General features: G+C 51.9%; 1 protein-coding gene across 3 annotated transcripts in view; it reads left to right on the top strand.

Moving 5' to 3' along the window:
* Positions 1 to 1,255: 1,255 nt before the first annotated feature.
* Positions 1,256 to 14,957, top strand: part of WHRN (whirlin) — a 45,750-nt gene continuing 32,048 nt past the window's right edge. Inside the window, exon 1 of one of the 3 annotated variants that reach the window (XM_065854157.2) lies at positions 1,256 to 1,913. In XM_065854157.2, the coding sequence (XP_065710229.2) occupies positions 1,314 to 1,913 (600 nt within the window). In that variant the 5' untranslated portion in view covers positions 1,256 to 1,313. The remainder of the gene's footprint in view (positions 1,914 to 14,957) is intronic. The other 2 variants (XM_065854155.2, XM_065854156.2) reach the window with 2 other exon arrangements.

Here is a 14,957-nt window from a genome sequence, read left to right as displayed (position 1 = left end):
ATTAAATGGAGGGTTGATTGCACTGACTTTGGGTTTGACTCCAAGACAAACATCATAAATTTTAAAAAGATGTGTAGATGAGGCTCTTAGGGACATGGGTTATTGCTAGATTTAGTTTATGGTTGGACTGGATGATCTTAAAGGTCTCTCCCAAGCAAAATGATTCTGTTCTATCCTATATTGCTTTAACGCCCTGTCCGTAATGCATGTGCCTGAATCCCATTGACTTCAGATTAAAATGAAACCTGCACTGAAGTTCTCTGCTGAATAGCGGCTGAATGGATGAATTACCAGTATTATAACTTAGTAGTTATAATCACTAGTGCTATAACTTAATGACAATCCACCGTCTGACACGCTGGGCAATGGAAAAACAGCTGCATGGGTCAAGTGACAGGTGCCGTGTGCCCCGGGCAGGCTGTTCTCCCGGGCTGTAAGCTGATTCCTCCTGCTCGCCAGTGTGGCTTTGCTGTGTGTCCTGTGTCCCCTCCCAGAACTGTGGGCTGAGGTGCCAGGAACAGCGTTTACTGCTGTTCTGTGACCTGAGGGACAGTGGAAGGGCTCTACAACTACCTGGAAAGAGGTGGTAGTATGGTAGGTGTTGGTCTCTTACCCCAAGGAACAAGCGATAGGATGAGAGGAAACGGCCACAAGTTGCGCCAGGGGAGGTTGAGGTTGGATCTGGGGAACAATTTCTTCTTCCCCAAAGGGCTGTGGGGCATTGGAACAGGCTGCCCAGGGCAGTGCTGGAGTCACCATCCCTGGAGGGTTGGACAGACGGACATGAGGTTCTCAGGACATGGGTTAGTGCCAGGGTTGGAATAAGGGTTGGACGTGATGATCTAGAGGGTCTTTTACAACCAGAATGATTCAGTGACTTTGTGTCCCTGCTGTCCGCCCCCACCCGCCGTTCCTCACCCCGTGCCCGGCTCAGGTGCCGCTGTCCCTGCGCGGCTCATCCCTGCCACGAGCTGCGCTCCGGCCTCAGCCCGGGCGGGCGGGGGCGGTCCCGGGGCAGGGCTCATCCCGCCCCGTCACCCCGCCGTGCCCCCCGGTAATGAGCGGCCGCGCTAATTGCCGCGGGGGCGGGGCGCTGGGCGGGCCGGGGGTGTGAGGGGGGGCGCGGTCCCGCCGCCGGGGCCGCTCTGTATAACCCGTCTCCCGGCAACGGCGGGCACGTCACTTCCTGGGGAGCCGCCGTGAGGCGCCGGCGAGCGGGCGGCAGGTGGAGCGGGGCGGCGGGGTCCGGGCTCCGCGCTCCGCTCCCGCTTCGGGCCGGTCCCGCCGGGTCCCGCCCGGTCCCGCCCGGCGCCATGAGCGCGGAGCTGGACGGCGTGTCGGTGCACTCGTCCTCCTCGTCGTCGGGCTCCCTGGGCTCGGCGGCGGGACCGGTGCCGCGGCCGCTGTCCGCCAACGTGCGGCGGCTGCACCAGGCGCTGACGGCGCTGCTGAGCGAGGCGGAGCGGGAGCGCTTCATCCTCTGCCTCAATGCCTACCACGGCCGCCGCAACGTCTACGACCTGGTGCGCTCCCTCCGCGCCCTCCTCGACGGGCCCCGGCGCCGCCAGCTCCTGCCGCTGCTCCGCCTCGTCCTGCCGCGCTCCGACCAGCTGCTCTTCGACCAGTACACTGCCGAGGGGCCCTACCTGCCGCCGCCCGGCCGCCCCCCGCCGGCCCCTGCCCCGCCGCCCGTGGTCCCTGGGGAGCTGCGGCAGGTGACCCTGCGGCGGAGCAAGGCCCACGAGGGCCTGGGCTTCAGCATCCGCGGCGGGGCCGAGCACGGCGTGGGGATCTACGTGTCCCTGGTGGAGCCGGGCTCGCTGGCCGAGCGGGAGGGGCTGCGCGTCGGTGACCAGATCCTGGGTGTCAACGGCAAGTCCTTGGACAGGGTGACCCACGCCGAGGCGGTCAAGGTAAGGGGGCTCCGGCTGCTGTGCCCCGCGTCCCGGGCTTCGCTTCATTCCGCTCTGCCCCTCCCGGAGCCGCCGGCTGTGCGTGTCCCCCCGCCCCGCTGCTTTCTCCGGGTGTTGTCTCTGTGCGCCCCGTCCAACCTCACTCCCATCCCCGGCTTCGCTCGCTGCTCCATCCCGGTTCCCCCCCGGCTCTCCGGGACGTGGCGGTGGGAACCTGCAGCCCCTGGGCTGCGCGGAGCGGAGCGGCGCCGGGTTCGCATCGTGCCGGAGACATCGGGCTCGTCCCGCCGCCGTGCGGGCACCAGCCGTGGGTGAAGTCTAACCGGGAAGTTTACGGTGAAAATAACGGTTCCTGCTGATAGCGCGGGCGGGAACAGGCTGCTGGGGGTCAGCCTGGCATCGTCTGCAGTTTCTGGCACGACAGGTTCGTCCCCTCGGAGCCGAGAGATACTTTTCTTAATCGCAACGTCTCTGAAACGTAACGATGTTGTTTGTGTCTCCCTTTCAGTCTGGGAGTCTTGTGGAAGTTAGAAATCTGCTTGAGCCGGGTTTTAAGGCATGTACTCTAGCTGCTGTACCATGTTTTCACCTCCCAAAGGTAGGGAAACTGAGGCACGGAGAAGCAGAACACCCACTGCAGGACTGCAGTGTGTCCAAAGCAAGAGCACATCCCAGATCCACTCTGTGCCAGGGGGAGAAGGAGAACAGTTACACAACTGAAGTGTCCCCAGCTTTTCCTGCAGCACCACACCTTTCCATATGCCCCAGAGACCTGTTGTAGCGCATGCCAGCAGGGATGCTGTCAATGAAAGCTTTCATGTAATGCTGAGCGTGAGAGCCCCATAAGCTGCGGGATTTTTGCTTGAAGCTCCGTGTTTTGAGGCAAGGTCCATGTTTGAGTGACACAGATCATTCATAGGGATGATCTTGTGGCTGGTGGGCTCAGCTCAGGAGGTTCCCATGGGACAGCAGCGCCAGAGAATCGACTTTTAGGGCAGCAATTTGTATGCAGCACATGGAGAGCAGGGACCTGGGGTGGCAAGACTGTTTTGCAGTTGTTTGTGTGTTAATTCTTCCAGAATAAGCTGAAGCACTCGTGTTTGCAGACTGCTTCATGTGGCGCATTCCTCCAACAGTGAATTAATCTTACATAGCTTTGAACAGCATCTTCACAGCCAACCTGTGTGCTCCCTATCCGTCTTTAAATCTGTGCCCAAGCAAGGACACATCTTCCAGGCTGGAACTGAGTCCCTGCTAATCATGAGAGCAGAGAAGAGGTTTGTAGGAATTTCTCTTTTGTTGTTCCTAATGATAGAACAACAGCAGTGTAAGCTTTTGAAAGTTAGTGTGCAATTTTTACCCTGAAGATTTAAAACAAACAAACAAACAAAAAACGCCCTGTATTTTGGTTATGGTGTTGGGATGGATAGAAACCAGGTGTTAGAAATGCTCTGGTCTGTTAAATGACTTCATCTCTAACTCAACCTGCTCTGCTGGGTAATTCACATCGCTTTCTGTTTGTTCTCCGATATAGCGTACACGATGTCTTTGAGACGCTATTGAGTGAAACTAAGTGCTTCCTGCACAGAAATAATTCCCGTAGGATGCAGTTTGCCAAGGGGTTGTTCTGTGAACAAGAGCTATATTTTGCTAGTGTGATCTTAATAATGAAAGAGAATCTTAGAAATTGTCAGCCTGTGAGCTGAACCCCTTTAAACAACAGTTTCATCATTCGCTCGGCTGTGCTGGCATCTTTGAGAGCTCCTGCACTCGTGTTGCATCTGGGGAGGGTTTCGTTACCCATGTAGTGGTGGTAGAAACACTTATTTCCTTGGGAAGAGTCATAAAGTGATTTACCCTATGGCTGTAATGGTTCCCCTGGAGACTTTCAAAGTTAAGCAAGTGCTAATTTGTCCTTGCACGCCGCATTTGGGAGCGGGAAACGAAGGGCAGATCGCATTTAGTGATGCTAAAGGAGAATTTCTCTGGGTTTAAGATACAAACATGTCAGACCGTGTTTTGGCTGTCGTGCAGGGTGTCAAAGCTTCAGGGATAAGAGGCGATGATGGACAGGGTGACTTGACCTCGTATTCTCTGCTTTTCCTTGAAACCCAGGGACTCGGGCTCTGTCTTGACATGTTAACAGCTCTGTGAAGGGCTCTGGCTGTGCTCTGGTCTCCTCTAGCGAACTAAACCTCACTGTGTCCTGATATCCTCGCTTGTGTCTGTTCCTCTGCTCTGTAGTGGATCATGGGAGAGAGAAATATTGGATAAAGAGGCTTGTACCAGAGCTGGGTTTGTTCCTGGAATTTATGCGTACACCATGCTCAGGATCAAATACAGAGAGGGGGAAAAAGGTGAGCAGAGGGAGGCTTTCTTAATACAAAACCACGCTGTGCAGCTCGATCTCCCGAACGCTGCCTGCCTGCCTCAGCGGAGGAGATGTGCCGAGCTCTCTCATCTGTCTGATGAAGGCACAGCTCCCGCGCTGTGCGTGCGGCGATGGTCTGGCTCTCCATCTGTCTGCGAGGGAGCACGTTCCCGTGCTGCGCTTCCATCCCGCCTGTCCTGCAGCAAGGAACTGTCTGTCTAGGGCAGCACTACTATTCAGAATATGCAGAACGATGTTGTTGTGAGAGAAGTTGTCAAAGCTTGTTCTTCAGGGTATAAGACAACTGCGGAGATCAGGAAAGCTCTTCCACTGCTGGCACATCGCGCTCTCCGGGGCGAGATGACAAACTTACTGAACCAGAAATCAACTTTCTGTCTGTCGGGGTGCTTAGGGGTGCCCAGTTGTGACTACGGGCGGTGAGGCAGCTGTTCGGATGGAGCAGAGAATACACACATGGCCTTGGTTTTGCGATCTTGTGAAAGCATTCACACAGCTACTGCATTCCTTTAACAAATCACGATAGCTCTGTTGCTGTATTTTCATGCATGTCTGGCCATGCAGGAGTGACCCAGCTGTTTTCCAGCGCTCCAGCAATTTCTGTCTTCTACCTTGTGTTTTCAGGCGTCGCTCAGAGCTGTGCTGCACCAAAAGTGGGATGGTGGCACTCAATGAAAACTGCCACGAGACTGGGCAAAGAAGCCGAAAGTAATAAGCTACACGCTGTCCCAGCTGAGAACTGACTGGTGACCTGTGACCAGTGCAATGGGGTTTGTAGAACTTTAAGTGGAAATCAGATTAAAAAGTGGAATTCTGACTTAAATGACAAGATTACCTAAGCGCTCCAGATCATTTCACTTAATGACCAGCTTCTTAACCTTTATATGAGTAGCAGAGCTTTATGCTTTGTCTGCTTTGTGTTCCATATTTCATCCAAATCAAAATTAAATTACTCCATTACAATTATAGCTCTATCATTCCGGCATTCAAGAGTGCACTTCTGCAAAAGATCACTGTAATTTGAATTATGGTGTAAGTGGAGAACTTCGTATTGTCTGTCATATTTTTAGAGCTCACTTAGCTTTCACCAGCCTTGCTGTATAGTAAATGGTTCATATTGTAGCAGTTGGGCTGAATTGATAAGCTGTAATATTTTCTCCAGAGTGGTTAAAATTGAGGAGCTTGTGGTTTTAAACCATCAAAACCTTACACAGGGAGGTATTTCTCCCCTGCTTTGGGGTTTGCATTAAACTTGCACTCCCTTTCCCTTCCCATCCCTTGCTTTGGTTGCGTTGCATTAGATTTTTATGCCCTTTAGATCATTTAAGGAGAAGAGAAAGTGTGAAGTATCATGACTCTGGATCATTTCTGATTGAGGATTTGGCTTAATGAGCTACACCAGCTTCAGAAGAGCTGCACCTATGCCTCCGTTTGCCCTGCCATGTCTTTTTGTTCCTGCTGACAGCAAATCTGGATGAGCTTGATCAAAATCACCAAAACTAGACTGATTTGTATGCATCGGTCTTAGGAAACACGATTCTTTTGTCCTGGTGTCAATCTGTGGTAGCTTTGCCAGAGTCAATGGGCTCGCGTTGGGTTTATTCTGAAGGAACCGGGGTAGTTCAAGTTCAAGTCTTGGGTCCTTCCGAGTGGCTTTGGGGACAAGCTGCAGGTTCTGCTGCTGGCGCGGTGGGGCCAGGGGAGGGCTTGTGATGAGGCCGATGAAGGACAAGGCGAAGGTCTCCGCTGGCTGTCCCTCCTGCGATGCTCCTGCCGCAGCTCTCCCTGGGCAGGCTCCTTCCAAACCAGCTTTTCCATCTCTTACACTGATAGTGTCGAGCAGACATTGACAAATAATTAAAAGGAGGTTAAAACTCTTTTTATATTCTATTCATTTGGACTTTCATGATGGCAAACAAGGCGATCTTTTCAGAGACTGTAGCTTTTCATACGAGGTAGGACAGACTACAGCTGCTAGTTCTTGGGGGGCACTTGTGGTATTGCTAAAAGACCAGAGAGATGTGCAGCCTTGGAAGCGTATTTAGAGAAATTTTACCTTCCAGGCAACTTAGAAGGAAGCAAATCTCATTTAATTCTTTCTTGTGATGCCCAATTAATTGATTATCATTATCTGAGACTGCTTATTCGCCGTAGTCAGTAAGCACTGTACTGTACAGGCGTTGCTGCAGCTGGCAGGATGGACTGCAGCTTGGTTTCTTTGGTTGGTTTTTAACCCTTCCAAGTATGTGGAGTTGCGGACCATCACACCCAATCATGATTGGGATGAACGAATGAAAGCAATACATCAATCCCCTGATCCCGCATGGATGTCAGCCTTGTTCCTTTAAATGCCTGCTTGCTTCTCTCTCTCTCTGCGTATTTTTAGAAGTCCGTGACTGATCCAGACGCTACAAACCTCTCGCCTTCCCAAGGGATCTCAGGGAGCTGGAGCACGGAGGAGGAGGATGTGACCAGCATCTGCCCCAACAGTTAAAGCAGTAACCTATTCCTTGGACTCTGTTCTGCTTAAAAACAAAACCACCCAAGAACTGCATACAAAAAAAGCACCTACAGCTTAAAATGCAGGTGCTGTCGATACCACAGGTTCCTGCTCTGCTTTTCTGTCCTGTGAAGAGTTTCCATTTTAACTTGCGTAGCCAGCTGAGCACAGAGGCTGAGGGTGGCAAGTCTAAAGTCACCAGGATCTTCCTCTAGGAAAAGGGGAGGGGAAAGCTCTTGAACTTGAAGGCATCTGCATTTTAAATTAGTTTGTAGGTCTGTCAAGTGGCGTTCCTGGTTTCACAGACGGATCGGATGGCACCGGTGGAGCAGACTCGAGCGTTGGACCTCAGCCGGTTCGGAGGGCCCGACATGGACCGAGAGATGATGGCCATTGTCACCGTCAGCTCCTCTGAGCTGATCAAATTAATACCACGTGCGGCTTGGAGAGGGGTGAACTTGGGCACACAGAGGGCACCTGTGGGAACGTGGCTTTAGCTGTTGCACTGGAGTTAGGAGCAGGTTATATTTCCTGCTTTGCCATTGATGGCCCTCAGTGGGCAAGTTACTTAGTCATCTGCTTCCCTTCACTACACTAGAAAATCACTATCGGCTCTAATGAAATCAAATGACATTATGCTGATGTGAGAGATTAGAATGAAGTCCTTAATATCTCCTCTCCCCATAATGCAAGGATGATAGTACTCGAAATGGGTATTGGCTTTTTCATCAGGGTTAGTACTGTTAGGGCATTCTGGAGTTCTTGAAGCATAAATATTATTTAGTAGGCTCCTTGTAAATAAACAGTTTTGTCTCTGTAGAGAAATTGGTAAGATAACCCAAAGCATAAAAGCCTGTCTTTCCTTTGGTGCCCGTTAGAAGAAAACAAAAGCATTAGTGTGCAGCTTAGCTGGTGAGCTAAAATATCTTTCACTCGGTTCCTCTGTCCTTAGGGAAGATGATGGATTTTCTTGACATCTTCCTCAATGCCACGTCTGCTCAGAGAATTATTCAGCTCTAAATCCCCTCGCCTGAACTGACAATGCGTCTGCTAAAATGATTTGGCTTAGTTTCTTTTGACTGGGTGCTCTGTGAATTCTCCCTGTCACGGACCACCAAGTGCTTAGTAAGTAAATGCAAGTGAAGCGGAGACCTGGGCAGCCTGGAGAAGCTCTTCTCCTGCCAGGTTCTCATTGCTGGACTCAGAAAATGTGTCTGTCACTTTCAGGGTGGGATGTGCTGCACCGGAGGCTGGAAGGGTCCCCAGTTTCTGAAGACACTGAGAGTGCATCCTTGGTGCATCATCAACTGTCTGGCTCATTTCCCCCAGCTGATCATTTCAAAGCTGGTTAGTTATTTGGTGGAAAAACTATATCTAGACAATATGAGTTTGTTGTTGGCTCTCATGATATTTTTCAGCATCTCTTGGTGTGGAGTGGAATGAGAAGACAAGAGGAAGGGATTCCCCTCGTGCACCCCCTCACCCCAGGAGGCACCCAAACAGCTTTCCAGGCCTGCATTGAAATAAAGTTTGTGGAGTTTTCTGCTGGTTTTCTAAATTGTCCTGGACTTTCCTGAGGGATGCACAGGGCGGTGACCAACCTTGAGGTGACAGGCTGTTGTCTGTGAGCGGGGATGGGGGTGTCAGTCATTGGAGGGGTGAGGGAGAAGCCCTGGAGCTAAGATTGCATTTGACCTTTCCAGGTGAAAGGATCGTGGGCTTCCTGGTACCCTGGGGCTAAATGTGTGCAATCACCACAATTATGCATCAATTTGCATTTATTTGCATAAACGCCACCACTTGAAAGCCAAACTGCTGTCACCTTTGTCTCGGCGGAGGGGGAGAAGTTGGAGTATGCCTCCTGTAATTGCCTTTTATCTTCCTGACAGGCCATTTCACCCCCTCCATCTCCTTTGCTGTTACCCATTGCATCCCTCTCTGGTTCCTCTTGCCCAGCACTCTGGCACCTCCTCTCCCCTCCAGCCGTCCTCCTATCCCCTTCTCCCCACCTGCCTCTGTGTCACCTTTTTCCTGGACCAGTTTTCCCCGCTCCCCAGCAGCACAGGGATGAACTTTGTGTACGTCAGTGCAGACGCATCTCCCGGTTCCTCTGCACAGAAGCAGTTCCCTGCTCTTCATCTGTAGATGGGGGGAGGATATATTTGATCGGAAGCATCTTATTTACGGCTGAGGTCTTGGGCAGGGGACAACCTCTCCCTATGCGTTTGCATGTCACCTGGCAAACTTGGCCTTAACCGAGGTGTGTAGTGGGAGCTGTAATAGTCTTATATTTGTCCTGCCTGCAGTGGGTCTCTGGAGCAAGGCTTTGGGGGCAGGCAGGCAGGTGGTCCATCTGCCTGTTGTCTTCTGCTCTGGCCTTTCCACCGGCAGAGAAACCATTTAGCTGATGTGGCTCAATCGGTGGTTCTGCAGAGGCTCTGGCAGTGCTGCCCCTGCAGCCCCCTGCTCCATAGACATGGGGACTCGTGTCATTTGCACAGCCACTGAGATGGCTTTGCTCATTCTAGCTGAGCCCACCAGCTTAAAACTGCCCGAGTCCACCTGTGTCTGGCAGGAGCACCCCAGGACAGGGCAGCAAATAGCGGTTAGACAAACTTCTGCAAAGTCTTCCCTCCACAGTGCTGGAACATGCTGTAAAAGCTCCCTCTGCCTCCCTCCTGTGGTATCTCTGCATTTCTTTCCCCCTCGCAGCTTTTTTTTTTTTCAAGCCTGTGCCTTACTTTTTTGGGACTTGGTGTGACATTGCGTGGTACTTTGATGATTGATAACCTCCGCACTGACCTTTGGAGCTCGCAAATGGAGCGAGCGCTTGGCTGCCCATTATTTGAGCTGCCCAAGGAGCCAAACAGCTCTGGCGAGTCTCTTATTGCCAGAAGAAAGCAGCTTGCGTCTGCAGCAAGGGGGAGGATGGCTCATACTTAATGCTTCTTGTAGCAAACTGTGATCTGCCCACTAACGGAATGAATTGGAATAGATTGCTCATTTCATTAGCGGCGAAGGTGAGTGGGCTGTATCCATACGAGACGCATATTGTATTCAAGCTGCCAGAAGAATACTGGTGATTAATTGTCATTGATTTCTGACATCTGCCTTCCTACAAGGGGGGGGATATTTTGAAGGCCGGGGAGATGCTTTTACGCAGCCTTCAACCTTTCGTCGCCCTCGAGAAGTGGAAAGAACAAGGGGAAAATTTGGAAGGCGAGAGAGGAAAACCTTCAGTAATGCAAGACGTGCTGGGCGAGAGTGGCCTGGCACAGGTGGGGGTCAGGGAGGGGTGGCAGCCCCCAGTCTTCATCTGAGCAAAGAACACCCTGCATTGTGTGTCGGTTTGGCTTATTTTGTTGTTTAAAAAGGTGCGAACTGTGGGTACGTGAGGTGCGTGTTTCCTGTTTTTGATGATTTTAAATAACCTACTTCACTCTCGGAGGACTCGATAGATAATTAAATAGTGTGTTGTCAGGGCATCAGTGGCCTTCTGGAATCAATCTGCCCATCTCTGGCACTTGCCACTTCTAATAACGTTTCTAGGCAGTTGGTGACTGTTTCCCTGCTAAATGTTTTGGCACCAATCCCCAAATTCAACTCAATTATTTCCTTAAGTTTGTCTTCTAGCAGGTGTGCTTGCACACTGTGGTGCCAGTGTTAAACCTTTCCTATCACAGTCTTCAAATGCATTATGAATGGGGCAAAGCCGAATTTCATCTGAGTCTGGAGCAAAACACAGCAGCACTGAAAACCGTGTAACAAGTCCCTGAAATGGCTCGAGAAAAGAAATGGAGACGCAGTCTGCACTGCCTGAATTCTGCAGAGGGGATTAAGGAGGTGGAATAATTTTATTTAGTCGTCTGCTGCAAATAGGTAATGTTCAGTGTGCCCATCAAATAATCCGCTTTCCCAGAGAGCTTGTGGGATGAGTTTTTTGGTTGGTTTTGTGGTGATATCTCTGCAGGCATTGAACACGAGACAACTTGCATGTCTGTGAGGAAGAAGTTCTTGTAGTATTCCCATCCTTTCTCTCCATGGCCCCCATGCTTTTTAGGTTCGATAAAAACTGCCTTGAAGAGCTTGTCCTTTTGTCCCAGGGAGCTGGGGTGACCTGCTTCACGGGAAGTGTATTGTTCGTGTGGGCAGGTGCTGGCCCTCTCGCTTGCTGTTGTTGCTTTATAAATAGGGCTGACAGCAAAATCGAGGTCAGTGGACTCGTGCCAGCTCGCTGACGCTGTGACACCTCACCGGGAGAGGCAAAGCGCTCAATGAGCACGGGGACCGGCGGCCTGGAGGCTTGTGAGGGAGGAGGGGACAGCGGTGGAGACCTGTCACAAAGCCCCCTTAACCAAGGGGACAGTGCAGCTGGCTGAAAGCCCGTGCTCAGGTGGGCTTTGGAACCCTCTGCAAACACATTCCGGGGTCCATGGTGGATGCACAGTGCGGGAGAAGCCGATGCGATAGGGCTGGATAATGATTCCTGCTGATCGCTTGATGTTCAGGGAGACCAGCTAGAAAATGGGTCCTGCCTCATGCAGTAGAAATGGTCCCTGATGGCCACCTCCTCCCCTGTGACAAACGGCTTTGCCGCTGCATCCTTGGCTTGAAAACCTCCCATCCTGCCCAAGCTGCTGAATTGCCCATTTGTAACACAGTTATCATCGTCCCCTAGCACTGGTGTGTCCCCAAGGGCTTGCAGAGGCTCCACTGCCTCTCCAGCTCGGCCTCCTTGGATGGCTATTAGTGATTTCCATTTTTGCAGCACCTCTATGCTCAAAGCACTTTCTTTTATTAGATGCAAGGCTTGTACCTCAGTTCTCATTCTGAAGTGGTTTCCTTGGGTACCCCAGCTACAGCTGGATGGGAGTTGAGCTGCCCAAAGCCCCCCGCAGCCCTCAGGCTTAGCAAAGCTTGGCCTTGCATCACTTGGAAAGCAGGAGATAAGATCCTGGCCCAGCGGTAGTGCAGCAGTAGGCTGCACCTCATTACCTTAGTCACAGGCATAAATGGCCCCATTAAATCTACTCTGTATCCCAGTGATGTAGCAATAAAAATTGTCAGGACCAAGATGGTGTTAAGAAATTTATGGCAAATGCTCGTCTGGGTGGTCACTTGGATTCCTCATAGGAGGTTGGAGCATCCTTTGGAGGGAGGCTTCTCCCAAAGCATGTTGTAATGACCTGAAGAACAGCTGGCAAGAGAGAGTAGTTATCATGTGCTGCTAACTTTCCAAAGATGCTGGATGATCATGCTCAGTGGATGAGAAAATTACCTGCCGACTTATTCGATATGTCAAATCAACCTTGTTTTCTCCAGACTCCAAGAGCTGCGGAGAGCCTGGTGGAAATGGGTATTAGCAGAGCAGAAGGGGCGAAATGGGGTGGAGCAGAGAGCAGCTGCTGAGGGCACCTGCCTTGGGCCCCAGGCTTGGTGAGAAAGTCATCCTGGCTCTGTCTTCTGTGCCTGGGTGGACAATCCAGATGAACCAGCTTGGAGGGGACTTGCTGTTGGAGTTGTCTCAGCCTTATTTCCAAAAGCGGATGATTTGTCAGCCTCAATGCATGGAAACTGAGGCACTGAAAAATAGCAAGCTACTTATTATGTCAGGATCTGTAACAGCTGGAGGTTTTTTGGCTCCCAATCTAAAGCCTGTCAAAGCACAGGGATGATAAATAGGAAAAACACACCAGTGGAAGTGGTTGGCTCTGCTGGTGTGGCAGATGTGCTGGGGGCTCAGTGGGGACAGGGGTGAAGCCCCCCAGGTCAGTGTGGGGTTGGTTTTGTGCGCAGGATGAGTCATGGGCTGTGCAGTGATGGTCCCTCTGCATGGGCTGCTGGCCCAGCGTGTTCCCACCAGAGCACTGCACCACTTCTCCTGTTCCAGAGATCTCTTCTAATACCACTGAGACCACCGTTTTTCCTCTCTCCCAAAGGCAACAGACTTTTCCCCAGATGCCAGGAGGGCATTCTTACAAACCAGAGGATGAACAGATGCACCAGCCTTGGTAAAGCAAGAAACAAAACCACAGAGGGGGAAACATTAGCGTTTCTTCCAGTGCAGGCAGGTGGAAAGTAGCTCTGCTTGTTTGGAGCTCACCACAGCTGCAGATAGTGATTCTTGTCTCTATTTGGATGTATGATGGAAGCTTCTCCCGTTTGGCTCACCTGATGCCTCATCACTTTGCGGCTCCACATGCCAAGTGCTTTGTTAAAGTCTAGTTCGGTGTGTGGATGTCAGAGGAGAAACAATGCGCTGGGCAGGAAACTGCTTCACTTGCTGAATCCTCGAGAAGCCTCTGTAAATGTGTAAAGGACTATACAGAGTGTCCCCAGCCTTCTGCTGGGAGAGGCTGTCACCAGCAATGTCCCGATGGGCACCGCCAGCTTCCCTCCCTCCTCTTGTGCTGAGGCTGGTGCCTTGAGCCAGGCGGCTGCTCTCCTGGCCTCCCTGCTCACTGCTGTCACCTTCATGCATAAAACATCTCCCTCTGACTGAGATCCCATCTCCTGGTGGCCTTGTCAAGGGAGCTGCAGGGGGACATAAAAAGTCCCTTGTAAATCTCTGGCCTCTCGTCCCTGGAAATTTTCCCATGCCTCCAGAGAACGGCTCTACTGCTGTTCCGGCGCTTTCAGGGGGTGACATTTAGCCGAGGTAGGACAGGAACAGCCAGTGCTCTGCTTGCTGCCACCTTGAGCAATGACCACTGCCCTGTTCCCAGCGCAGAGCGGGAGTCCCTGTCACTCCTCCTGGTGTCCCTTCTTCCAGAGGTTGTTCTTGGTCCCCCTTCCCCTGCCAGGATGGATGCTCTGAGGAAGGGAGGAGATGGGATCCCTGTGCCAGCCCCAAAAAGACCCTTGTGGGAATGGGGTGGCAGCGAATGCAGGGAGCAGGGGGAGAGATTGTTTCTGTGGGGGCTGTACCCCATCTCAATAGGGGTCACTCTGCACTGGTAGGTCTAGAGCAGATGAGAAGCCTCCCTGCCACCCCCAGCTCAATGCCGCAGAGTTCAGATCATCCTGAGTGTGTTGGTGTGGCAGCTGATGCAGGGGCTTTGGCTTGGGAAGCTGAACTGTGCCCTGAAGCGTGGCTGGGCACCTGCGCAGTGCTGTCCCTTTGAGCGGTGCCCAGGCGTGGACGGGGGGCTCAGGAATAGCTCCATTGTCCCAGTGAGTCTTGTGCTGATGCCAGCGAGACTGGAGCCTGGTGAGCACCTCTCCTGTCTGCTGGCCAGCCTGGGCTCCATGAGCTCGCAGGGGAGAAGACATCGCAGCAGAGGATGGGTTTGAGGGGACAGAGACCAGAGTTAGCAAGCAGCCCAGGATGTCAAAGTGCTGTGCGGTTGTTCTGATGGGGCTGTTGGTTTCGCAGTTCTCGTTTAAGCTCTCCAGGCACGTGATGACCTTGGGAGCATGTGACAAAGTTGCAGCCAAGTTGCTGTATGTGATGGAGATGCTGAACTGGGAATTGGCGGGCTGGATTCTCTCTGGCTCTGGCAGGGAAGGACAGCAGCGTTGCCAGGTCAGAGCTGGGACTCGGCCAGCCCAGTATTACTGGCGATATTACTCTTTACTGAAGAGCTGCTGGTATTAGTTCTTCCCAGTCACGAGCTTTGCTCGGCAGCTTCTCTGCTCAGTGGGGAGAGGAGACCTTGCGGGAGCAGCTCATCAAAAGGCCATATCTATGTGGGGAAAAATACAGAACCCAAAGCATCTCCTTTCTGAGAGCAGATCTGGAGCATTGATGTTCTTGAGGCCTCAGAAGGGATCAGCATGTACAGCTGTCCCCAGAGAGAGCTCCTATATGTTAATTTAAATTTATTATAAAGCTTGTGTCAGCTTCTCACAGTGGAGGCTGGAGGAATGGAGGAACAATTGCAAATGGGCTTATCTGGATCGCAAGGTCATCTCGGTGCATGCTGTTTCAAATCTATGTATATATTTATTAACTCTTGTACTCATTAATTGACTACTTGTGCTGGGGAAGCAGCTGGTAATGAAACAGCAACAGAGGCTGGATTTCTGGGAGCGTTGTGGAGCGTTTCCCATGGCCAAGCTCAGGGTGAGCTGAGGGGACCAGCAGTGCTGTTGTCCTCCAGCATTGATCCCTGTCCTGCTCCAGCTCCTCTCCAAAGCTACAGAAGCTGCTCAG

Source organism: Patagioenas fasciata, chromosome 20, assembly GCF_037038585.1.
Source record: "Patagioenas fasciata isolate bPatFas1 chromosome 20, bPatFas1.hap1, whole genome shotgun sequence".
Classification (NCBI taxonomy): Eukaryota; Metazoa; Chordata; class Aves; order Columbiformes; family Columbidae; genus Patagioenas; species Patagioenas fasciata.
Note: the sequence above shows the minus strand (reverse complement) of the source record. Positions and strands in the feature narration are given on the sequence as shown.